Here is a 20,363-nt window from a genome sequence, read left to right on the forward strand (position 1 = left end):
CTGTCCCATTCCATCCTGGGTTTTAGCAACAACCCTCAGCTCACTCCGAGCGGACTGGTGCAACTGAACTTTGTTTTTTTTTAAATAAACACTTTCCTTTTGTTGTAGTTTTCTTTTTCTTTAATTGTTGATACTACGCTCTCTTTCAATATGGGCTTATAGCCAATGCTCCACAACAGATCAGAGGTTTCGTACGAGTCCTCAGTAAAATGTGCAGATGAGAGACCACTTCTTAGGCACCCAATGTACCTGTGAATTTCTCGCAAAATGCATCCAAATCTTTGCAGTTTGAACATTCTTGGACCATGAATGCAACGTAAATCCACCTGTTGTGTTGCTGGTGGGTGCAGCAACACTTCTACATGGCATGGCGATAAATTAGCTCAAAATGGAGGATAGGAATTGTAGTCAGCTCTGTGTTTTAGTATAACAGAAATGGTGATGAGACTGATAGACTTCCTGCTGTGACATTACGGACGTCAAGGTCATTCCCTCAGACTACTACCTATATGAATCACTTTAATCGTAAAAATTACTATATTTGTTAACGCTTAAAACTATTCCTGTGCCATTCTTGAGGTCTCAAGGCATTTATAAATGAAAGTTAGGCTATGTTTCTTCATATACTTTAAGCCTCTTTCACACACATCTTCAATGCAAAGTATCATTCTGGGTTTTCCAGTCCATACCAAGCCTTTCTCTCTCTGCCTGATTCTAGTATTTCTGACACTTGCTATTTCCTTTCGTTTACATTACTTGTCTTCTCTATATTACCCTGTTCACCGATCGACCGACCCTTGCCTGCCTCCTGACCATGCTTCTAGTTTTGTGATTTGGCTCCATCTCAAGTTTGCTCTCTGCTCTCCCCTGCACATACATCCATAAGTGCCTGCATTCTGACAGGATACTTCACCTATCATGGATGTAGCAGAGGAGGCGAAGCAAACTGCTTTGAATGCTCAGGGATGTCTTCTAGGAGAACATCAACAGATGCTTGCAGACTTCAACACCCGGATGGCGCAGCTTGCAGCTGTGATGTCGCAGGCCCTCCTAATGCGTCCTGAGGCTTCTCCCCTGCACCTACATCTGTAAATGCCTGCGTTCTGACACCTGGAAGAGTATAGAGGTCTACAAATTTTTATTTGTGGCTGAGTTGAAGGTCTGGAGGTCAGGGCACAAGAGAAATCCTGTATCATTTTTGGTGGAGTAAGTAGGCATTTTTGGGCTTTTTGTATGCATCTTTGCAGTGGTTGCTAGGACGCTACAAGTTTTAGTATCAGGTGTTAACAAACCACAGTTGCTATGTAGCATTACTTACATACAGTGGTACTTGAAAGTTTGTGAACCCTTTAGAATTTTCTATATTTCTGCATAAATATGACCTAAAACATCAGATTTTCACACAAGTCCTAAAAGTAGATAAAGAGAACCCAGTTAAACAAATGAGACAAAAATATTATACTTGGTCATTTATTTATTGAGGAAAATGATTCAATATTACATACCTGTGAGTGGCAAAAGTATGTGAACCTTTGCTTTCGGTATCTGGTGTGACCCCCTTGTACAGCAATAACTGCAACTAAACATTTCTGGTAACTGTTGATCAGTCCTGCACACCGGCTTGGAGGAATTTTACCCCATTCCTCCATACAGAACAGCTTCAACTCTGGGATGTTGGTGGGTTTCCTCACATGAACTGCTCGCTTCAGGTCCTTCCACAACATTTCAATTGGATTAAGGTCAGAACTTTGACTTGGCCATTCCAAAACATTAACTTTATTCTTCTTTAACGATTATTTGGTAGAATGATTCTTTGGTAGATTCTTGTGTGCTTAGGGTTGTTGTCTTGCTGCATGACCCACCTTCTCTTGAGATTCAGTTCATGGACAGATGTCCTGACATTTTCCTTTAGAATTCACTGGTATAATTCAGAATTCAAGTCAAGTTTATTTGTATAGCGCTTTCAACAATAGACATTGTCGCAAAGCAGCTTTACAGAATTTGAATTACTTAAAACATGAGCAAATTTTATCCCTAATCTATCCCCAGTGAGCAAGCCTGTGGCGATGGTGGTAAGGAAAAACTCCCTCAGACGACATGAGGAAGAAACCTTGAGAGGAACCAGACTCAAAAGGGAACCCATCCTCATTTGCGCAACAACAGATAACATGACTATAACATTAACAGTTTTAACATGAAATCAGTTTCATTGATGTTATAACTCTTCACTGATGGGAACTTGAGTGCAAAACTGTTCATGACAACTGCAGTCCTAAAGTTAGCAAGTCAGCTGTAGTCCTCAGCTATAAAAGCATTACTATAAGTGTCCAGAGCGTCTTCCATGTGTGACTTTCAACTGTCCATACGGGGCCGTCCTCCACAGGAGCGATGTGATGAGACTCAACCAGACATAGGGCATCAGGATGGATCAGGCAGGTCCGTGGAGCAGACGAGGTCAGCATCTCGATCTCAGGATTGACATGTAACTCAGAGGGACAGTTGGGGGGGGGGGGGACAGGTTGTTAGGTATGTCCAATGTCACCTGAATAAGTAGGAACAGTATACATTTTGCACTGAGTGCAAGCAGGGACTCCAGCAAAACTAACTGACAGCATAACTAAAAGGGGAGAGCCAGAAGGTAACACAGGCATGAGGGAGCCCTGGGACATAAAGCAGCCAGCCACTACACTGTCAACAAACTCGAGTGAGCAAGCGAGTGGGGGATTGACAGCATCCATACATCCCAGTTTACCAAAACTCTGTCTGAGGACCCTCCAGATCTACTCCTTTACCTCATAAACACCATTAACAAAAGGCTTGACTAAACAGACATGTTTTCAGCCTAGACTTAAACGCTGAGACTGTGTCTGATTCTCGAACACTACTTGGAAGGCTGTTCCATAACTGTGGGGCTTTGTAAGAAAAGGCTCTGTACCCAGATGTGGCCTTCATTATACAAGGTACCAGCAGATAGCCTGCACCTTTTGATCTAAGTAGGTGTGGCAGGTCATAAAGGACCAGAAGTTCGCTCAGATACTGTGGTGCGAGACCATTCAATGCTTTAAAGGCCAATAATAGTAATTTTATAATCAATACGAAATTTGATTGGGAGCCAATGCAGTGTGGATAAGACAGGAGTGATGTGGTCATACTTTCTAGTTCTAGTAAGGACCCTTGCTGCTCCATTTTGAACTAACTGGAGCTTGTTTATGCATTTATTGGAACATCCAGACAGTAAAGCATTACAATAGAATTCATTGTTCCATCAATGATGGCAAGCTGTCCTGGCCCAGATGCAGCAAAACAGTCCCAAACCATGATACTACCACCACCATGTTTCACAGATGGGATAAGGTTCCTATGCTGGAATGCAGAGTTTTCCTTTCTCCAAACATAACATTTCTCATTTAAACCAAAAAGTTCTATTTTGGTCTCATCTGTCCACAAAACATTTTTCCAATAGCCTTCTGGACTTGTCCATGTGATCTTTAGCAAACTGCAGATGAGCAGCAATGGTTTTTTTTGGAGAGGAGTGGCTTTCTTCTTGCAACCCTGCCATGCACACCATTTGTTGTTCAGTGTTTTCCTGATGATGGACTCATGAACATTAGCCAATGTGACCGAGGCCTTCAGTTGCTTAGAAGTTACCCTGGGGTCCTTTGTGACCTTGCCGACTATTAGACGCCTTACTCTTGGTCTTTGTTGGTCGTCTGCTCCTGGGGAGGGTAACAATGGTCTTGAATTTCTTTCCACAAACATGTGTTGTGAAGATCAGACTTTGATAGATCCCTGCTCTTTAAATAAAACGGGGTGCCCAGTCAGACCTGATTGTCATCCCATTTGATTGAAAACACCTGACTCTAATTTCACCTTCAAATTAACTGCTAATCCTAGAGGTTCACATACTTTTGCCACTCACAGATATGTAATATTGGATCATTTTCCTCAATAAATAAATGACCAAGTGTAATATTTTTGTCTTGTTTAACTGGGTTCTCTTTATCTACTTTTAGGACTTGTGTGAAAATCTGATGTTTTAGGTCATATTTATGCAGAAATATAGCAAATTCTAAAGAGTTCACAAACTTTCAAGCACCACTATACATATATACATACATCTATAAGACCACACTGGGTGCCACTACTTTCAGCTTAGAACAGGAAACTAAGGCTACAATTTGCACAGGCTCACCACAATTGGACAATGGAAGATTGGAAAAAGGAAAACTGTTGTCTGGTCTGATGAGTCTGGATTTCTGCTGTGACATTTACATGTTAGGGTCAGAATTTGGCATAAACAACATGAAAGTATGGTTGATCAATGGTTCATGCTGCTGCTGCTGGTGTAATGGTATGGGGGCTATTTTCTTGGCACAATTTGGGCCCCTTAGTACCAATTCAACATCAATTAAACGCTACAACCTACCTGATTATTGTTACTGACCATGTCCATCCCTTTCGGATCCCAGTGTACCTATCTTCTTATGGCTACTTCCAGTCGGATAACATGCCATGTCACATTGTTCTATGAAAAAAAACACTAATAGAATTGGAAGTCTGTGATTTGAATTTAGTAGCTTTCGGCCCACTAAACAAAAATAATTGGGTGTCAGGGAAAATTCTTTTTATGATCTACTCTTGAAAAATCTGAAAGGCAGTCAACCTTTAATCGCAGAAAAAGGCAACTGGCCAAAATAACAAAGATTGTTTTCAGACCTTGAATAGTGCATGAAAATCAAGCTCATGTTCAATTTTAAAACAGAATACTAATATTTGAACTTACGATGAGTTCAGAAATTAATATTTGGTGGAATAACCCTAACACTTAATCACAGTTTTCATGCATCTTGGCATGCTCTCCACCAGTCTTTCTTTTACATAGCTCTGGGTGACTTTATACCATCCCTGGCACAAAAATTCAATCAGCTCAGCTTTGTTTCATGGCTTGTGACCATCCATCTTCCTCTTGATCACATTCCAGTGGTTTTCAATGGGGTTCAGGTCTGGAGATTGGGGTGGCCATGACAGGGGCTGTGTCCAAAATCACTTTCCTTCACTACTCCCTACTCACTGTCTAGGGAATTCTATATAGAAGACTATATAGTGAGCTCATTGGTCAAATGAAAAAACACTTTCGGACACTGCTTCGCCACACCGTTATTTACGTCATTACTGTCGCACAATTAAAACATGTCAGATCATTCAGTTGGTGGGTTTTCATTCAAAATAATAAGTACATGCATAGTTTTGTGATAAATACATATTATACTGAGCGTATTTCCCACATTAATAAATACAAAGTATTGTGTCTGCTGCATCTTTCAGTTCTTTTAAATCAAGGCTGAATACTTTCTTCTTTGCCACTGCCTTTTATTAAATCAAATTTGAGGCTTTTGATTAGTTCCTCACTCTGCACTGTAACTTTTATTCTTGTATTTTATCTGTCATTCTATTTTAGCTTATTTTCTATTCTCTTACTATTTTTAATTGTACTTGAATGTCCATTTATAACGTGTTTCTTCCTCTACCCATTCACCCCCAACACACTACAATATTATTGCCATTTTCACGCCACAACTTATAAATGTGTCTTGTGCCTGTTGCCATAAGGAAAAACAAACTACTGCTATACTCAATCTAAAATCCTTAATGGTCTTTATGAAACAGCTTTTACAGCTCTGGGAAAATGTGCGACCGCAATGTCTCATCTCATCTCATTATCTCTAGCCGCTTTATCCTGTTCTACAGGGTCGCAGGCAAGCTGGAGCCTATCCCAGCTGACTACGGGTGAAAGGGGGGGTACACCTTGGACAAGTTGCCAGGTGATCACAGGGCCAACACATAGACGCAGACAACCATTCACACCTACAGTCAATTTAGAGTCACCAGTTAACCTAACCTGCATGTCTTTGGACTGTGGGGGAAACCGGAGCACCCGGAGGAAACCCACGCGGACACAGGGAGAACATGCAAACTTCGCACAGAAAGGCCCTCACCGGCCACGGGGCTCGAACCCGGACCTTCTTGCTGTGAGGTGACAGCGCTAACCACTACACCACCATGCCGCCCGACTGCAATGTATGATGGTATATATTGCTTGGTTAGTGACCATCGGTTGTATACTACTTTTCACGAAGCATTGTGGGATACTATGAGTGCACTATATAGGGTGTAATAATTCTCACTATACATTCAGACAGCACTACAAAATGGCAAACTCACTATATAGTCGACTATATAGTGAGTAGTGAGTGATTTCGGACCCTGGGACGGTCTTGATCTTGTGGTCCTCCAACCACACCTTGATTGACCCGGCTGTGTGGCATGGAGTATTGGTCTGCTGGAAAACCCAATCCTCAGAGTTAGTGAATATTGTGACAGCAGAAGGAAGCAAGTTTTCTTCCAGGAGAACCTTATACATGGCTTGATTCATGTGTCCTTCGCAAACAAAATCTGCCCCATTCCAGCCTTACTGAAGCATCCCCAGATCATCACTGATCTTCCACCAAATTTCACAATAGGTGCAAGACACTGTGGCTTGTAGGCCTTTCCAGGTCTCCATCTAACCATTAGATGACCAGGTGATGGGGAAAAGCTGAAAATTGGACTCATCAGAGAAGATGATCTTACTCCAGTCCTCTATGGTCCAATCCTTATGGTCTTTAGCAAACCTCAGCCTGGCTCTTCTTTGCTTGTCATTGATGAAGGGCTTTTTTTCTAGCTTTGCATGACGTCAACCCCGCCTGGAGGTGCCGGTTTCGAACCATCCTTGCCATGCACTTACCTCAGCTGCCATTTGCCATTCTTTTTGTCAATCACTTGATGTCCTCCTGTGGTTGTTGAGTGACATTTGAAAAAGTTGATGATCATTCCAGTCAGTGGAGAGTCGTTTTCGTTCTCTGCCAGTCTGTTCTTTTGTTGTCCCCAATGTCTGCTGCTTGACTTTGTATTTATGAACTGCTATCTTTGAAATTTTGAGGATGGAAGCAACCTGACGCTCACTGTATCCCTCTGCTAGTAAAGGCAGAATTGAACCCTTCTTTTTCTCACTCAACTTTTCTTTCTAAAGGGGCGGTCACACAGCACTCCGCGTCTATATCACGTACAAAAAGATACAAAAATCTGGTGGACGTGGTCGTAAGTGCTAATTTTTGGTCAATTTTAGCTTTGCCGTGCTTTGTACGGGGTATGGCCGTCGGCGGCTGTTTCACTGCTGCAGCACTGCCTAAGCACAGCTAACCAAGTCCAGCCACGCACCCAGATGTTCCGTACCACCCTCCTCCTCCTTCTTCTTCTCTCAGCAAGGATATGTTGAGCCTGTATCAGTTGGTTCTGTTGGTGCTGGAGCATTAAGATGAGGACATCACAGCGTTGAGGGTTCATGTTCACCCCTTGACATCTAGACTGCAAGTGCCGAGGTCTCAGAAAATTACGGTATTTATACATGCCGCAAATCAGAAGTGATGCAGAAGTGATTAGACAGTGATCAATCGAATTTAGAACTTGTTTGAGACGTCGTTTAACGGGCTTAGACAGTGCTATGTACGCGGAAAAATCCATTTCTCAGTGATAAGCCGCTAAACACACGCTATATCCCGTGATACCAACGCGTAACACCCGTCCGATGACCGTGCTCTGCCCGTGATAGACCGCCAAACTTTCGCGTCTTACCACGTCTCCCCAAGTTTTAATAACAGCCGGGACACTGATTATCATGTGTTTTTCACGTGTGTTGCACGTCTTTACCACGTGTGCCGGCCGTGGTTGTCCGCGGTCTAAAGTTTTGAGCAGTCCAAAACTTTTTACCGCGTCCGACGCCGTTCCAATTTTCCCCTGCGTCCTGTCACGTCTGTATATCGACTGTAACACGTCTTAACTTCGACATCAACACGAACAACATCGTCTGCTTCACGGGAGAGCACTTTTTGACGGGTTTTGGCCGTGATAAAGCCGTAAAGCGCTGTGTGACCGGGCCTTAACTCTTTTGGCATGATGAATAGATATTTTTGTATTCCAATTAAATTTAAAGTACTACTAGCACTGTTTTTTTTCTCCATCCAAACTGGTCCTATTGCAAGAATATAGTGATGACCACAGCAGGTTTTTTTAAATATACTTTTCCTTGTTAAATAAGATTTGGTTCAGGTGATCACCTAATCAGTACCTCATTAAATAAAATGAAGTGCACTTTTGTTGGAATTCCAGCACAGACACTGGAATGAAATGGCTGCCATACATAGAGATGTTGAATTAAGAAAAAAATGAAGTCGTCTCTTAATTTTTTCCATATATATCTTGTCTTGTTGAGCTGTGGGTGGTAGAAAAAATTGTTATTTTGTTATTGTTTTGTTAAATTGTTATTAAAAATAGAATTGTTGAGCCCATATTCTATTTGTCACAGTTTTATATATATATATATATATATATATATATATATATATATATATATATATATATATATATACAGTACCAGTCAAAAGTTTGGAAACCTTCAAATTCGATGTTTCTTTTTTTTTTTTCCTACATTGTAAATTAATACTGAAGTCATCCAGACTATGCAGCAACACATAAGGAATCATTTAGTAAACTTTAAAATGTTAATCAAACCAAAATATATTTTAGATTTTAGATTCTTCAAAGTAGGCACCTTTTGATTTGATTACAGCTTTGCACACTCTTGACATTCTCTCAATCAGCTTCATAAGGTAATCACTCGAAATAGTTTTCCAACAGTCTTGAAAGAGTTCCCAGAGGTGCTGAGCACTCGTTGGCTGCTTTGCCTTCACTCTGCAGTCCAACTCATCCCAAACCATCTCAATTGGGTTTAGATCAGGTGATTGTGGAGGCCACGTCATCTGACGAAGCACTCCATCACCGTCTTTCTTGGTCAAATAGCCCTTACATAGCCTAGAGGTGTGTTTTGGGTCATTGTCCTGTTGAAAGACAAATGATGGGCCCACTAAGCGCAAATCAGATGGGATGGCATGTCGGTGCAGAATGCTGTGGTAGCCATGCTGGTTAAGTGTGTCTTCGATTTTGAATAAATCGCCAACAGTGTCACCAGCAAAGCACCCCCATACCATCACACTTCTTCCTCCATACTTCACTGTGGGAACCACACATGTAGGAACCATCCGCTCACCTTTTCTGCGTCTTACAAAGACATGGCGATTGGAACCAAAAATCTCAAATTTGGACTCATCAGACCAAAGGACAGATTTCCACTGGTCTAATGTTCATTCCTTGTGTTCCTTGGCCCAAGCTATTCTCTTCCTCTTGTTGTTCTTCCTTAGAAGTGGCTTCTTTGCAGCAATTCGACCATAAAGTCCAGATTCACGCAGTCTTCTCTGAACAGTTGATGTTGAGATGTGTGTGCTACTTGAACTCTGTGAAGCATTTAGGTGGGCTCTTATCTGGGGTGCTGTTAACTTGCGGTTTCTGAGGCTGGTAACTCTGATGAACTTATCCTGTGCAACAGAGGTAACCCTAGGTCTTCCTTTCCTGGGGCAGTCCTGATGAGAGCCAGTTTCATCATAACGTTTGATGGTCTTTTGGCCCTTTTCCACTACCCTTTTTCAGCTCACTTCAGCTCGCTTCAGCTCACTTCAGCCCGACACGGCTCGCGTTTCGACTACCAAAAACCAGCACGACTCAGCTCGTTTCAGCCCTGCTTAGCCCCTAAAACTCGCACCGTTTTGGAGTGGGGCTGAAGCGAGCCAAACCGTGCCGACTGAGGTTGGGGGCGTGAGCAGACACTCCCCTGTGCACTGATTGGTGAGGAGGCGTGTCCTCACATGCCCACACACGCCCCGCGAGCGCGCTGGGATCTGTAAACACCGCAAACCCGGAAGAAGAATAATTATGAATTAGGAGAATTTCTGAAGCCTTATGCGCCTCGCCTCATCTATACGCTCTTGCCAGTATCTGTCCGCGTTGTCGGTGACAACAAGCCACAGCACCGAGACCAGCAACACTAACGACTCCATGTCCTCCATGTTTATTGTTTACTATCCGGGTCGTGAGACTACCGCTTAAAAGCTCACTGAATCAGTGACATACAGAGCATCGTGGACGAGTTCGCGGAGCGCAAGGCTCGCCGTATGCCCTTCAAATAATGCGCGCAGTAGGCTATTGATGTTTTATTATGAGCCATGTACAGTATGTCGCCGAATGTTTTTTTGTTTCTGAGTTACATGCTCGTTTGAAGGACTTAATGTACAAAATAACATAATAGTTGCACCCCGTAGTGTTGAAATTGGTAAACACAGTGCATTCAGTGAGGTTTGCACCGCCCTCCTTTTATTTCTGACTCTTCCTGTCACTGCTGCAACCTCTGAGCGCTCATTCGTATGCCCTTCAAATAATGTGCGCAGTATAGGCTATTGATGTTTTATTATGAGCCATGTACAGTATCCTAATGTTTTTTGTTTCTGAGTTACATGTTCGTTTGAAGGACTTGATGTACTAAATAACATAGTTGCACCCGGTAGTGTTGAAATTGGTAAACACCGCAGTTGCGGACATTTTGTAGCCTAAAATGATGTTATGATAAGCTTTAATAAAGGGCCCGGTCATTTGCCCCGGCCCGGCTCTGACTTGTTCCGCCACTGTCACTGATGTCACTGTTTGCGCTGCTTAACGACATTACATGACGTCCACCCACTTTCGCTAACTCCACCCAATGTGTCCACCCACTTCCAGCCAGCACGGTTCAGCGCGGTTGTAGTCGAAATGCAACTCCAACAGCCCCGCTCAGCTCGACTCAGCACGGCACGGCTCAGCCGCGTTTGTAGTGGAAAAGCGGCATTTGTGACTGCACCTGGGGATACTTTCAAAGTTCTTGAAATTTTTCGGACTGACTGACCTTCGTTTCTTAAAGTAATAATGGACTGTCATTTTTCTTTACTTAGTTGAGTAGTTCTTGGCATAATCTGGATTAGAACAGTACTCAAATAGGGCCATTCACTGTATACCAACTCTACCTCTTCACAACACAACTGATGGTCTCAAACATTAAGAGGTCAAGAAATTCAAGAAATTAACTCTTGACAAGGCACAGCTGTAAACTGAAAGCCATTCCAGGTGACTACCTCGTAAAGCTGACTGAGAAAATGCCAAGATGTGCAAAGCTGTCATCTAAGCAAAAGGTGCCTACTTTGAAGAATCTAAAATATAAAACATATTCTGGTTTGATTAACACTTTTTTGTTTACCAAATAATTCCATATATATTTCTTCATAATGTCGCTGACTTTAGTATTAATCTACAATTCAGAAAATTTTAAAATAATGAAAAAACACTGAATTAGAGGGCATTTCCAAACTTTTGACTGGTGATATATATATATATATATATATATATATATATATATATATATATATATATATATATATATATATAAAATCACCAGTCAAAAGTTACACATACAAATTACCCTATGATGACATGCCACATTTTATATTATTATTATTATTATTATTATTATTTGAATTCCCAGCGGCACGGTGGTGTAGTGGTTAGCGCTGTCGCCTCACAGCAAGAAGGTCCAGATTCGAGCCCCTTGGCCGGCGAGGGCCTTTCTGTGCGGAGTTTGCATGTTCTCCCCGTGTCCGCGTGGGTTTCCTCCGGGTGCTCTGGTTTCCCCCACAGTCCAAAGACATGCAGGTTAGGTTAACTGGTGACTCTAAATTGACCGTAGGTGTGAATGTGAGTGTGAATGGTTGTCTGTGTCTATGTGTCAGCCCTGTGATGACCTGGCGACTTGTCCAGGGTGTACCCCACCTTTCGCCCGTAGTCAGCTGGGATCAGAGGTGGAAAAACCCGGGTGCAGAAAGTAAAAACCCTGCCACATTTTTGCTCCAGCCAATTCAATGAACCAGCTGATCCTAATTACCACATCCCCTAAGCCAGGTTGATGAGCTAATTGGTGAAATCGCCTGTGTTGAGAGCACAGGCAGAAGGAAAACCTAAGCAGGACTTTTACTTTGTCAATCCAGTTTTTCCACCTCTGGCTGGGATAGGCTCCAGCTTGCCTGTGACCCTGTAGAACAGGATAAAACGGCTACAGATAATGAGATGAGATGAGATTTTAATTCCCCTTGGTTAGCAGACTTTCTGATAGAAGATCAATGGGGAAATGTGTATAGTTATGGATTTAAAATATTCTGTTGATACAGAGTGCAGCAAAAAGAAATATGCACTCGATTTATAATGAACACAATGTAGATAATCCACATCCAGAGCAGATCTAATTTAAGTGAGTAAGATAGTAAAACTCTACGCTAGCATGTCTCCATATCCTGGAGGACATCCCAAAGAGAGAAGGCCCTCACCCAGATACAGAGTTAAGAATAGCAGTATGCAGTTTTTCTTTCTGTGGGTTGTCCTTGGCTCGGTTATAGCCACATACCTTTACTGAGGTGTCTGTTTCAGCCTCACCATACTTCCTCAGCATGGAATGTAAAGACTAATACCTGAAGGCATATAATATGCTGCAAAGAGCCCAATATAAAGTGACCAAATTCTCATTTGAGAAGTTCATGTGATGGACAGCCGTTTTTTGCTGTGCATTTTTCAGTACATCCAGTAGAGTGGGCTCTTGCAGCAATCATTTGTATCAGCATCAGACACAAGTAGTTTTTTAATTGCTATATCTGTATGTCAGTTCACATAACTTTTCTAATATAAAATTATTATTATTATTATTATTATTATTATTAATACAATGATCACATCCATGAGCATAGTAATACAATTTTAAAGATGGCCCATTTCTCAGTCTCTGGAATAAAAATGGCAGCTCATAGTAGGTTGAGTTTAATAAAGTCAAAATACATTAAGATCTTTGCCTATTATTGAGGATCTAAAGGATATTCCAGTCTTTGTTGAATTTAATGGCGACAACGGTTTTATTCAGGCCTGTTTTGTTGCACAGAGTATAAACACTGAGCCATGTGTGTGCAATATCTTTGTGATTTACATAATGTATTTCAGACTTAGCAAAACTTTGGTAATCACAGTTCTGGGACAACAGAATGAGAGCCAGCTGGGTAGGACATAGAGATGGACTGGTTAGTTGTAAAGATGTCTTCTTGAGCTCATATCCTATTTGTCACAGTAATAATTTATCTTTCATTTTTCACTTTGCTTGACAGAGAATAAGAACACAAAGGACTGTCTCAGGAGAATGAATGAAATTATGCACATTATATTCTTTTAGGCTATGAAAATTATTGAAGTGAACCCCTCATTCAGTACATATTTAACAGGAGAAACCTTTCAGAGTAACCATGAATTAAGAGAATTTACAACCATCATCTACACACTGTGTCATGCTGTCAAATTAGCCATAAGTTATTGTGGCCTGGCTGAAAGTCACAGCATATCATGATCTTAGTATAAGGTTCTATCTACCATTCTGGGTTTTCACCTAGATAATAATATAAGGTCACAATATGTCTAACACGATGGCTCAAAACATACAGGCAGTATGTACAAACAATAGGAAGTCATTTATTAGAGTCACGTGTGGAGCCAACAGAGCTGTCAGATTTTTTTTTTCCCATTATTACAAACTCTGTGCAACTTCACAAAGGGTATAATTACAGCAAAGCACGACAAAGATTTTAACAGAACGCTGCTCCATCTTATTGTAAACTAATGAAATTCTGATGTTAACTTAAAGAAATGCAGCATTCTTTTGTGATTTTAACATAGGGGCCCCATGGGCATTTCTGTCATTATGAACTTTAATATTCCTTTGACAGCTCAGTCCTGTTCAACATAATGATCTCAACTGTGCATGCTATATTTGACCAGACTTACATTAAATGGCCATTTTTCACTTACAGTCCGAGCACTGACATTATTATGTCAAACAGCTGCAACAGAGACATTACCCTGGCATCTCTGCAACCTGTGAACAATTCCCGAGAGTTCTCTCGCTTTTGTTGGAATGTCTCCAGCCCGGAACGGATACGATACCTTCTAAGTTCTCTCATAACGCCCTTAAACTGCAAAGTTGTTGGCAGCATCCATAATTTTTCACATGCTGTGATCAAAGCAGTGGAATGCATTAGAAATTAATCAACTGGCAGAGACCAAGCCCAGGTGCAACCGATGCATGAATGTTTTTTCTTTGATTTTTATGCTGCTGGCTTAATCTCCATCCATACCAGCACTGCTAATGAATCGTGTGATAGTTTGTTTAATATGGACAGCAATAAAACACATATAAAATGGGGCTTAGCCATTTCCTTCTTCTTGGCAAGCCCATTCATTTGCATTCCTCACAGCTGCATGCAAGGATGTACCGGTAGGTGGCAGTTATTCGAGCTCCATCAGAGCATCGCAGACGCACTGCTTTCAGTTTGGATGTGTGCGGGCGGCAACAGAAGCATGTGCTTTTAAATGGTTGCTTAAGAACGGAGCTGAAGGAGATGAGAGGGTCTGAACGAGACGTGTGGCTGCAGTGACCTTCACAACGAGCCAGGAGTACCATCTGTGGAATAAAAGAGACCACAAAATTAAAGGGATTATGTATTTCACCAAAGCTGTCATAAGAAGCGAAATCAGATTTACCAAAATCAGAATCCCAGTTCATGATGCTGAAAAAAAACACAAATGTAATTTGATATTTTTTAAATTGTCCACTGCAAACCTAAAATGCTAATAATTAAAATTGTAATATGCAGTATAGGAAACGGGCGGTGCGGTGGTGTACTGGTTAGCACTGTCGCCTCACGGCAAGAACTGGGTCTTGGGTTCGAGTCCAGTGGCCGACGGAGGCCGTTCTGTGTGGAGTTTGCATGTTCTCCCCGTGTCTGCGTGGGTTTCCTCCTGGTGCTCTGGTTTCCCCCACAGTCCAGAGACATGCAGGTTAGGTTAACTGGTGACTCTAAATTGACCGTAGGTGTGAATGTGAGTGTGAATGGTTGTTTGTCTCTGTGTCAGCCCTGTGATGACCTGGCGACTTGTTCAGAGTGTACCCCGCCTCTTGCTCATAGTCAGCTGGGATAGGCTCCAGCTTGCCTGCAACCCTGCACAGGATAAGCGGTTACAGATAATGGATGGATGGAGTATAGGAAACAGTGATGCAGTGGGAATTGCTGTCTCACAACTCCAAAGCCCAATCCCAGGGTTCCCACCCAGTGTTCCAAGTATATTCTGGATCTACCGCGACTCTAACCAGGATTAAGTGATTCCTGAAGATGAATAAATAATAATATCCAATATATCTGATCTGAATTCATGTAGTGGAAAGTTCCCATTTTGGAAACTTAAGCACCATTCATGTGGTTGTGAATATTCAAGAGAGGTGGTGGAAATTCAGGGTAAAATTTTGAGGTCACCTAGTGTTGCTGAATTTTCACAATTTGAGCTTTTACAACCTAATTTTTCACAGTGAACTGTTTACTGCTAAATAGGCTGCAATATTAATTTTCTAGAGCTTGAAAATTTTAAGTCCAGAAATTTCATGACCTGAACTTCAAAAACTCTATAGTAACACTATAATTCTCATCTCATCTCATTATCTCTAGCCGCTTTATCCTTCTACAGGGTCGCAGGCAAGCTGGAGCCTATCCCAGCAGACTACGGGCGAAAGGCGGGGTACACCCTGGACAAGTCGCCAGGTCATCACAGGGCTGACACATAGATACAGACAACCATTCACACTCACACCTACGGTCAATTTAGAGTCACCAGTTAACCTAACCTGCATGTCTTTGGACTGTGGGGGAAACCGGAGCACCCGGAGGAAACCCACGCGGACACAGGGAGAACATGCAAACTCCACACAGAAAGGCCCTCGCCGGCCCCGGGGCTCGAACCCAGGACCTTCTTGCTGTGAGGCGACAGCGCTAACCACTACACCACCGTGCCGCCCCAACACTATAATTTGACAGTAAAATTTCATATCGTGTTACATTTTATTCATCTGAAAACTCAGAGATAGGACACATAGAAAATACATGCACACACACACACACACACACACACCCCACACAGTTAAGAATATTCAGTTTAAACCCTGACTGAATGTGGATATTCATTTAACTTCTACTGTGATATCTCTGTACATATGAGGAGCCCATGTTCAGACTATTGAAATGACATCAGGTTGGGTTATTGAATTTATTTGAAGTCTACATGGCAGTCTGGATTGGGACTGCATGACCGGCTATCGTTTGTGTGAACCATCCCTCAGGATAGGGCTGAGATAAGTTACTTCAGAGAGTACATAGCTGTGAACAAAGAATGGTTCTGTACTCCACGTGTGACCTTGCACCTGTGCTGAGATGGGAGTGTGGTTGATCTCTCCCAGATCTGGGTGCAGAAGCTATACCAGCCTCTGACTCTCGTACACAAACACTCAATGACACTCCTTCACTCCCGCCCTCACTCACTAACTCACTCACAAACAAGAATTCACCTCAGGTGCCATTTGAGCTGCATTGTTTTGTGACATTGATTTGTATTATCTAATGTAAAAATAGAGCTTTATACACATCCCAGCTCATTTTGTGAGGGTCAGACGATGCACCTGGGCCAGGTTATTAGGTCTTGAGCTATGGTCGATAACAATCAAGCCACCCACAGCAGCCTATGAAAGAAGCTATCCTTCATAAGAATTCTCTCATAATTAAAGTTTAATGAGTGATGTGATGGTGCATTAGATCTGGCTAGTCAGCTCCACTGGATGACGCACACAGATAGATGGACAAACACGACTTAATTGATCAGCCTTCTAATTTTGAATAAAGGGTGACTAACACCAGACCACGAGCCACACATTTCTGTTGCATTCCGTAAACAGACTCCTGTGTCATGGTGCCTATCAGCTGTCTAGTGTCAGCCAAGTGTCACCCATACTGTCAGGGACAATAGCCTGCTGGGAGCCAAAAGATTACAGCAGAGGGTTGTGGGAAGTCAGACCTGAGCTCACATTGTTTAAGTGTCTCAGGGTAAGAGTGCTCATAAAGGATCTGGGATCATCTGTCCATCTAACTATATTTATTATGATGCAAAAGACAAAATTGGGTCTCTAATCAGCACTCGAGCTTTGATAATATGAGCCTCCTGCAGAGCGCAGCTATTATGAGTATGAAAAGTATGGTGATGTTATTATGTATCACTCTTCAACAGTTAACAGCTACATGTAATGATGGAAAGTACTTAAGCCCCTTGGGCAGCACTTTGTACATAAATTCCCATATGCATACTCTGTACTTTTCAGTTTTCATGACTAAAAATGAATAGGATGTTTTTTATTTTTATTTTATCATTATTATTCTTAAAAATAGCTTCTAGAAACGTGAGTTCCTCAAAGGTTCTTTGGGTGGTTACTGGGTTGGCTGTACTTGGGACCTTTTGTGAAAGGAAAACCCCTTTATTGTAGGGTTATACATAGAATGTTGAAGGGTTTCCTCAGATGTGCAACCTGAAAACCCCCTCAAGGTGCTAGATGTAACTTTTTTGAGGAGTGTATGACTACCTGGAGTATGCTTGATCTTTTAATTTCAGTTGGGAAAATATTCACTATTTAAAATAGAAAAGCTAGATCATGTCAACACTTTATACCTTTGTGGCATTGATCATACCAACATTAAATTTTTTTTAATTTAAATATTGGTTACATTATATTCTGTGACAAAAGCTTGCGTACGTATCTCCAAAATACAGGGTGTTTCACAATCTAATAACTTTTGCCAATTCTCGTTCAGTTGACCTCAAATTTTAACAGCATGTGTGGAAACAGGTCAAAATTTTATATTTAATGTTTTTTGTTTTTATCTTTTTAGGTATAGAAACACCATTCACTGGAAAAGAAAAGGCGTGAACACAGTCGAACAAGACTGTGCAGCGTGCATTTATGAGAGAATTATCTAAAAATGCACCAACTACAATGCAGATTTGGACACTGCACAAAAAGTTCAAAGAGGAAGGCTGTCTGTGTGTGTCTGTGTGCCGTGTCTCAGGTGGCGCGCGTATTGAAAATTTGTGAAATTGTTCATGGAATCCACATACCTTTGAAATTCTCATTCAAATTTTGAGGAATAAATCTTATATTGCTCAACATTAAGCCTGTTCAATTTCATTTGCCTAGACTATGTAGTTTCTGGGATATTTACATCTCAAATAACATTAAATTTTTTGAAACACCCTGTATTTGGTAGATATAGCCCAAGTTAGCATACTATGTAGTCAGTTTAAATGGGATGTTGGCTGAAATTAATGTCAGTTATCTGTGTGCCTAGAACAAAATTTGGCCCTAGTTTTAGGGCAAAAAACCACCAACAAAAAACAAAAACAACTTTGCCCTAAAAAAAAAAGGAAAATGAAGATTGAAGTGAATAGAGTTAGGTGACAACAGCTGGGCAGCAGATGTAGGTTTTTCCGCACAAACTCTCCTTTCTTTGTATTTATAGCATGAGTGATTGAGCAGGTAGAGGCTATATGCGAGGCAGTGCTGCTTAAATTTGCATGAAGCCACAGCCACCCTCATAGCTCATGAAGTGTGTAATAGGCTTCTTTAAAGCTGTTACTAAGACAAGCTTTATTTGTAATTTGTAATGCGGTACCACAATGTGCCTGTGACCCTGGATGTCAAATCATAATCCTTTTGTGGGATGGTAAATGTCTTGTACTTGATCTGAATTATTCTGGCCATAAACCTAGTCTTCACCGTCAATTCACAATAAGTCCTCTGAGACCAACAACCAGTCATATTAGGGATAAGTGAAAGCTGCGACAGCAGAATCTGTCATGATTAGTTACAGCACAGATCTCAAATGGTCCCTCAGGACTTGGTACCCTGGCTGGATGTGTGAGTATGTGAAGAAGTCATTCCTAATTGAACATGGATGTCTATCTGTCAATGTATTACATATTCTCTTAGCTCATTGTGGTTTGTCTTGTAAAATGGAACTGATATGAAAGCTCATCAAGAATGACACCCAAGGAACGGGATGAAATTCTTTAGTGATAGCATAGGTTCCTGACAGCCCCTCATCAGTTTAGAGGATGGAGGAAAATTTCTGCATTCACGAATCTCTGCTCTTTGCTGACAAGTCCCAGGTGGGCTTGCTAGAGAAGTGCACGTCTGACATGCTAAAGCCCAAATTTGTCCTTCCAAGGGCTGACTTTGGTAAATCAGAGTCTCCTCATTTGGCTCACACTAACTCTGTGTAAGGCTCCAGCATGATTTAGGTTGGAGGGCAAAATTGGTGATTCAGCCATAGTTCTATGCAGAGCTCTGGAACTGGGCCATTGCACAGACATTTTATGCACCCTGTGTGGACTTATTCCTGGCTAGACCATGAGACTCACAGGCTGTCTGTGTTCACTGCTCTCTGCCAAGGTGTAACCAATGTAGAGCTCATGAGAAAAGAGCAAAGGGCATTTGGACCATGCTATCTGATTTAAGATGAGGACCTAAGGGTTGACAAAAAAAAACCTTTTACTTACTGTATTTCCTTCAACATCTCGTTAGCAAGAATATATGGATGTTGAGTGTATTACCTTACAGCAGGGTCTAATATGGACCATTACTGGAACTCAATAAGCAACATGGGACTGTATGATAACCTGCTGTTGATCTCAGTTGGACACTAATTGCCAAATAAAACCCCATCAGCATGAAAGCACACAAGGCCACAGACCTGAACAAAATACCGAAACAGCCGTCTTTATCACCCTTTTCCTAAGTAAGGACTGTGAATATTTCTAGAGGGAGTCATACATTCATGCACAGTCACACAAATTAAATGGCAAGGAGTATAAAATAGCATGCAGCTGGTAACACACCTTGGAGTTGCACTTGTAGATGGGATGTGTGATGGTCTCCACAAAATGGTGTCTCATACACCTGTCAGGATCGGAGTCCCCAAGGTGTCCACTCTCAGCCTTACAGGTAACTCCACACAGAACACTCAGCAGAGGACATGTGACAAGCAGAAGCACAATTCCTGGCTGGCTAAATGTGCTTGTGTTCCTCATACTGGCACCTTGGCACCAATGCAAAGGTGAGGAAATTTCCCAGCAACAAAATGGACAGAGATGGAGCTTCTTCACTTACAAAGGAAAATTCACAACTCTTTGCCTGGGTTCTGTTGGCACACTGGTAAATTGGAGTGTGTGGTGGATTTGTTCTTTATGCACGGCCATCTCCTTTAGCTCTAGCTGTGTTTCTTTCTGCGAAGAAGGAAAAAAGTAGGTTTAGGCCATGGTGAAAGGTAGAAGATCTAATGTGAGGTTATGTCTGTATAGTTTGAGAGCATTGGGCAGTTACAAGCCAGTGGATCATGAGCGATTTTGCATTTGAGAGCTTTTCAATCACAAAAAAAAAAACCCTGGGAAAAAAA

General features: G+C 41.7%; 1 protein-coding gene across 1 annotated transcript; it reads right to left on the reverse strand.

The window, feature by feature from the left end:
• Positions 1-14,247: 14,247 nt before the first annotated feature.
• ndp (norrin cystine knot growth factor NDP) lies at positions 14,248-20,094 on the reverse strand. The gene is made up of 2 exons (XM_060928763.1): positions 19,807-20,094; positions 14,248-14,500 (listed from the first exon to the last, which is right to left on the reverse strand). Exons 1-2 carry the CDS (start codon positions 19,996-19,998, stop codon positions 14,276-14,278), a joined length of 417 nt encoding a protein of 138 aa, XP_060784746.1. The 5' UTR covers positions 19,999-20,094; the 3' UTR covers positions 14,248-14,275.
• Positions 20,095-20,363: the final 269 nt, after the last annotated feature.

Source organism: Neoarius graeffei, chromosome 9, assembly GCF_027579695.1.
Source record: "Neoarius graeffei isolate fNeoGra1 chromosome 9, fNeoGra1.pri, whole genome shotgun sequence".
NCBI classification, from domain to species: domain Eukaryota; kingdom Metazoa; phylum Chordata; class Actinopteri; order Siluriformes; family Ariidae; genus Neoarius; species Neoarius graeffei.